The following is a 5,398-nucleotide window of genomic DNA, read 5'->3' as shown; positions in this document are numbered from 1 at the left end:
ATTCCTCTGGCTGCCCTGGAGGACTCCAGACCCTTGCAAGGGGCTCAGAGACCTTGGCATGGAGTCAGAAACACCTGTGCCTTTGATTTTAGCCCATGGAAAAAATTCCCAACTTTGTGTGAGTATTTACAAGCCCCAAGAGTTTGAGTAGAATGACAGTGAATTTACCACAAAGTAGAAAAGTAGAATTTTGGGGTTTTTAGAATGGGGGTTCAAGAGGCAAGATGGAGGAATCTGAGCGTGTCCAATCTTTCTCCTTCTTCTTCTTCTTGTCCTCCATCTTCTGCTGTGATAGTGACACTTTTAAATTAGAGTAGAGACAGAGTGTCTAACAGAAGTGATAATTATTGAAAAATTATTGTAAATAAAGTACATGTGGATTTTAGTATTAAAAAAATAACACCACAGTTTAGAGTAGAGACAGACTTGTCTAACATAAACGATAAGCATTGAAAAATTATTGTAAATAAAGCACGTGAAGTTCTTTGTATAAAAAAATAACATCACCCAGAGGGTGGTCAGAGTCCCTCAACCCAACCTACCAAACAGACCTCAGTGAGTCAAAAAGACAATGAATTAAATAATTGCAAATAATTAACCTTGGGAATGAGAGCCAAATAATCCCATCTTCTTCAGTCTCAAAGCTGAGAAAAAGAAACTTTCTAACACCTCAGAGTCATCCTGACACCAAAGAGCTCATCAGATGGGATGTTGGGAAGTAGGAATTGCTCCCTGTGAGGATGGGGAGGACCTGGAATAGAGTTCCCAGAGCAGCTGTGGCTGCCCCTGGATCCCTGGCAGTGCCCAAGGCCAGGTTGGATGGGATTTGGAGCAGCCTGACCTAAGAGAAGACCCCCACCCATGGCAGGGGTTGGAGCTGGAATGTCTTTGATGTCCCTTCCAACCCAAACCAGTCTGGGATTCTTTGGTCACTGTGATGAAGCAGAATTCTCCCATTTTCTCCCCCTTCCCTGGACAAGGTGCAAAACTCAGCTCTGAGGCCACAGGTCAGGGCCTCTGCTGCTTCCTGAGTGCCACGGCTCCATCAGGAATCAGCTGCAGGAATTTACCTCAAGGGGTTGAGAACTTCCTCCACGTTTAATTTTGGTTTTAAAAGGTTCTGTCTTGGTTTGTAAAGCCAGGTGTTTGCTAAGGAAGGCAGGACCCTCCCTTGAAATGGAAAATGTAAACCTTGTCCCTCTGAATTATTGTAATTTTGAAATTAAGGGACTCTCAGGCATAGATATGGGAATAGGAATAACAGTTCTTCATTAAGAAAAAAAAGAAAAAATAAAAATCAGAAGGCAATAATACAAAGCAGCACTGCCAGAGTGGAAACATGCCCTGACACGCTGTGGGTCAGGGTGGTGGCACAGTCCCATTAAATTATTATAATTTTGAAATTAAGGGGCTCTCAGGCAAAGATATAGGAATGGGAATAGCAGTTCTTTATTAGGAAAAATATAAAAAAGAAAATATAAAAACAAAACTGCAGTAATACAAAAAACCACTGCCAGAGTCAGACCATGCCCTGCCCCCTGTGTGCCAGGGCGGTGTCCCAGCCCCATCCCAGGGGGGCTCAGCCCTCCTGCAGTGCCAGCTGTGGCTCTGCTGCAGCAGGGATCCTGCACAAGGGGGGAGTTTTCCTCTGCAGCTCCAGGGCTGCTGCAGATGGGCCTGGGCTCCCTCTGGCCATGCAGGGCAGCAGAAAGCTGCTCCTCTGGCAATGCAGGGGGCAAAGGCTGCTGTGCTGTCCCAGCACCTCAGATTGGATCCAGGCAGGAATGCTTGGCTCCTCCCCTGGGCGGAGCCTGGGCTGAGCCCTTATCAGCCATGCCCAGGAGGAAAGGGCGTCAATTTACGCTCCCTAAACCTGCTTGGTGAGCTCCACCTCGTGTGATGTCAAACCTCGTTCTGTCCTTCTTACAGGCAGAAAAATAAATAAATTAAAGTCTTGGGGAAGCCGTGGGTCCTGCTTACAGCCCTTGTTCCTTCTCTGTTGCTGCAGGGATGACGTGCCAGGCTCGCAGCTCCTACATCACCAGTGAGATCCTCTGGGGCTATCGCTTCACGCCCGTGCTCACGCTGGAGGACGGGTTTTATGAGGTTGACTACAACAGTTTTCACGAAACCTACGAGACCAACACCCCCGTTTACAGTGCCAAAGAGCTGGCAGAGATGGCCAGCCGAGCAGAACTGCCCCTGACCTGGTCTGTTTCCAGCAAGCTGGACCAACACGCCGAGCTGGAAACGGAGGAGGAGGAGAAGAACCAAGAAGACCAAAACGAAAGAAACGGAGACGTGGCCAACTTGGAGAATGAGTCCAAAGTGTAGGACCAGGGGAGAAATAAAGGCCACCTCCTTTATCTCCTCCCTCTCTGCTCCCCGTTCCTTTCTGCAACACGCCTTTAATTTTTTTTCTCTTCCTGTTATTGGTAACTCACGGAAAATAAACATTTTAGATCAGAAATCCCAAGTTCAACCCCAGACTAAGCCAAGGCGTGGGTTAAAGCTGCAACACCCACCAGGGATGGTGGAATCTCCCCGTGGCAGTGACTGGTGGCCCCTCTCCAGTGAAGACCTCCAGGTTTATCCACATCAACCACACAAAAACCAATCCCTGAACGCAGAGGAAATGGATGCAAGGGGTTTTAAAGGAGAGACTAATTAATGCCCATCAAAGCAATGGGCCTTGACTGAGTTTTTATGTATTTCAGGACACTTTCATAGACTGGGTGACAGTGGAATGGGCCTTGCAGCTTTAAGAGGAAGGTGAGCAGAGGGACCTGCAATCCCCCACGACCCTGTACATATGCCTTATGTAACTATTTCTCTCTACATTTAGTAATAAACGCCGCATGTACAAAAGTACTGTAGTAAAGAACTTCTAAATAATGTACACAGCTGTGTAATTAATGTAGGTTTAGAAACAGAGCTCTAGAAATATTGGGATGCAAAAACCAACTACCCGTCGAGTAGGCATTTCTCTTCAAATATTTGCAGTGTAAAATTGATTTTAATTTATTTTTCTTTCCCCTCCCCTCTATGACTCTTCGAGTGGGTAACATTTTCTTCAGTGTACCAGACTGGCAGCTATTTAGAGTACCTCACTGTTGGCCAAACAGATTGTTTCACTCACTCTAAAAAGCCATAAGTCTGGGAGAGGGCAGGGTAGAGAATTGTACTCCTGACATACTGTGAAAATGTTTACAAATAAGGCAAAACCCTTCCTGGTTACTCTTTTCTGGGGGCAGTTCAACTGAAAAATTGAGGCTGTGGCAAACTCATGGCTAACCAGAATTTCCTGTGTGCTCTCCATAGAGCAAGCATGTGTCATGTGGAGATGTTATCCTTAACGTGCAATATCCAGGGAATCTGCTCCCGTGGGATCTCAGTGGAGCAGTCTGCTACACACAAAAAATACCCACACACACACAAGCCATTGAAACATGAATGTTGCACCTCAGCCAGTAGATTTTAGCCACTTCAGCTGGGAAAGAAGCAGCTGGATTTCGTGTGGAGCTGGAATCCGTGACGTTTGCAATGTGCTGGTGCTGAGGGCGCGGGGGGCACGACGTCCCTGGGGGTGTCCTTCCACCAGGATTCCCAGGAGAACACACAGAAGGGTCCTGCCTGGCTCAGGGGAGCCCTTCCTCAGTGAGTTCCTCCACCTTGGGTGGCTCCTGGTTGTTGTAAATCCCTGGAAATCCCTGGGCATTCCATCCATGGGGCAGAGGGAACTCACATCACTTCCACGGGAGTGGGAGAGCTCCACCAAGAACAGCATTTCTGCCAGCAAAGGAGGAGAAGCTGCAGCCTTAATTCCTTAATTTTGGGGGGGGTTGTTTCATGCCTGCCTACTCCACGAAGAAAGAAAACACTGAAGAGAATCCGAAGCTTTTTATTTTGTTGGTTTTTTTTGTACAGAAAACTTTACGTTTAAATAAAAGAGAAAAAAAAATAAACCTCAGGAGAAACTTGGTGGGCAGGTGGAAAATTTGCACTGTGATATAGCTTTGGCATTAAATTCACACCTCTTTTCTTTATTTTTTTTTTAATTTTCTTTGGTTGTGCTGGTACAACTGCCCCTTGCTAATTTTCAGAGAGGGTGGCTGAGCTGGGGGGGCCTCCAGGTGAGGAGGGCCTGGGGAAGGGATGGGAAGGGTTGCACACCAGGGCAGATCAGGCTGGATGGGAAGAGGGTTTTATTGTTTTAGTGTTGACCATTTTCCCCTAAAAGGCATTCCCAGGATGCAGGGAATGGTGCAGGATGAGGATTTTGGGGCGGATGATTCTGGTGAAGGTTGGAACATTTCTGAGACAGATCTAGGCCTCAAGCTCATCCTGCTGCCCCAGCATCAGCCCCGTGCTCCAGCCCATCCATCCCCACCCCCGTGGCTCCCCAGCAGGGCTGCTGAGGGGTTTTTAGGGTTTTTTTAGGGTTTTTTGGGGGGTTTTGGGGCTCCAGAGCCCCTCTGGAAGCGTTGGGGCCGCTTGCGCGCGTCTGTCCCGCCAAAGGTGCATGAGCTGAAAGCAAAGCTTTCCCTCCGAGGACAAACCTGCTTTTTGCTCTCACAATTCACTGGGCCACTCTAGAAGTCGTTGCTGCAGGTTGAGAACATTCGTGGTGCAGCTCAGGGCCCTGATGAAACCTTTTTTTTTTTGGTGTCCTTCAGCACGGAAAAAGAGAATTTCCGCCACTGGGGCATGCGCATGTGTAAGCTTTATTTCTGTGAATAGGGCACTTACAGCTTAAGGTGTGTGTGTGTTCTGTCTTTCTCTCCCCCCCTGTATTTTCTTGTCTTTGGTATCCATGTAGTATGGACTGTAAAGTTTATGAGATCTCATTTTTGTAACATAAGCTTTAAAAAAAAAAATATTATAGAAGCCTCCAAAGCTTTCAAACGGGGAAGCTTCACGTAAACTTTGTACTAGAATGTCCCTATCAAACACCTCTATTTTTCTACAATGATTGATTAAGCAGTTTAACAATGTATTTTGTGTCAATGATTTCAACTGAATTGGTACGAAGACAATTAAGAATTGAATGCTGTTAATTAACAATGGATTTTCAAGCCGTATATCCTGAGTGGTGTTTTCATTGACAGTCAATCATTTCACCCAGGAATCTCAGCTCTTAGTCCTGAACAATCTCTGAGGAAAGCTCAATTCCTTGTGGGAATATTTGTGGCAAATGACAATTAAGGGATATGGCTAATGTAACATCTTAATGTTATTGGGTTCATAATTAATCCAGACCCATTACACTTCTATTATATATTAGTGAATATTCATTTACTAGTATATTTTAATGTTTTTTTTTTTCTTGGATTATCTCATGATTTCTAGGAGAGAAAGGATTTCCAGAGGTAAATGTGAGCTCTCAGTTACCTCCTGG

The 5,398-nt window shown here is 46.0% G+C and overlaps 1 protein-coding gene across 2 annotated transcripts in view; it reads left to right on the top strand.

Moving 5' to 3' along the window:
* KCNJ6 (potassium inwardly rectifying channel subfamily J member 6) overlaps window positions 1-2,899 on the top strand; it is a 172,092-nt gene extending 169,193 nt beyond the window's left edge. For both annotated transcript variants that reach the window (XM_063180661.1, XM_063180652.1), the window contains one exon: window positions 2,009-2,899. In XM_063180661.1, coding sequence (XP_063036731.1) covers window positions 2,009-2,334 — 326 coding nt within the window. In that variant the 3' untranslated portion in view covers window positions 2,335-2,899. The remainder of the gene's footprint in view (window positions 1-2,008) is intronic.
* The last annotated feature ends 2,499 nt before the right edge of the window (window positions 2,900-5,398 follow it).

Source organism: Melospiza melodia, chromosome 2, assembly GCF_035770615.1.
Source record: "Melospiza melodia melodia isolate bMelMel2 chromosome 2, bMelMel2.pri, whole genome shotgun sequence".
NCBI classification, from domain to species: domain Eukaryota; kingdom Metazoa; phylum Chordata; class Aves; order Passeriformes; family Passerellidae; genus Melospiza; species Melospiza melodia.
This window is presented reverse-complemented; position numbering and strand designations above follow the sequence as displayed.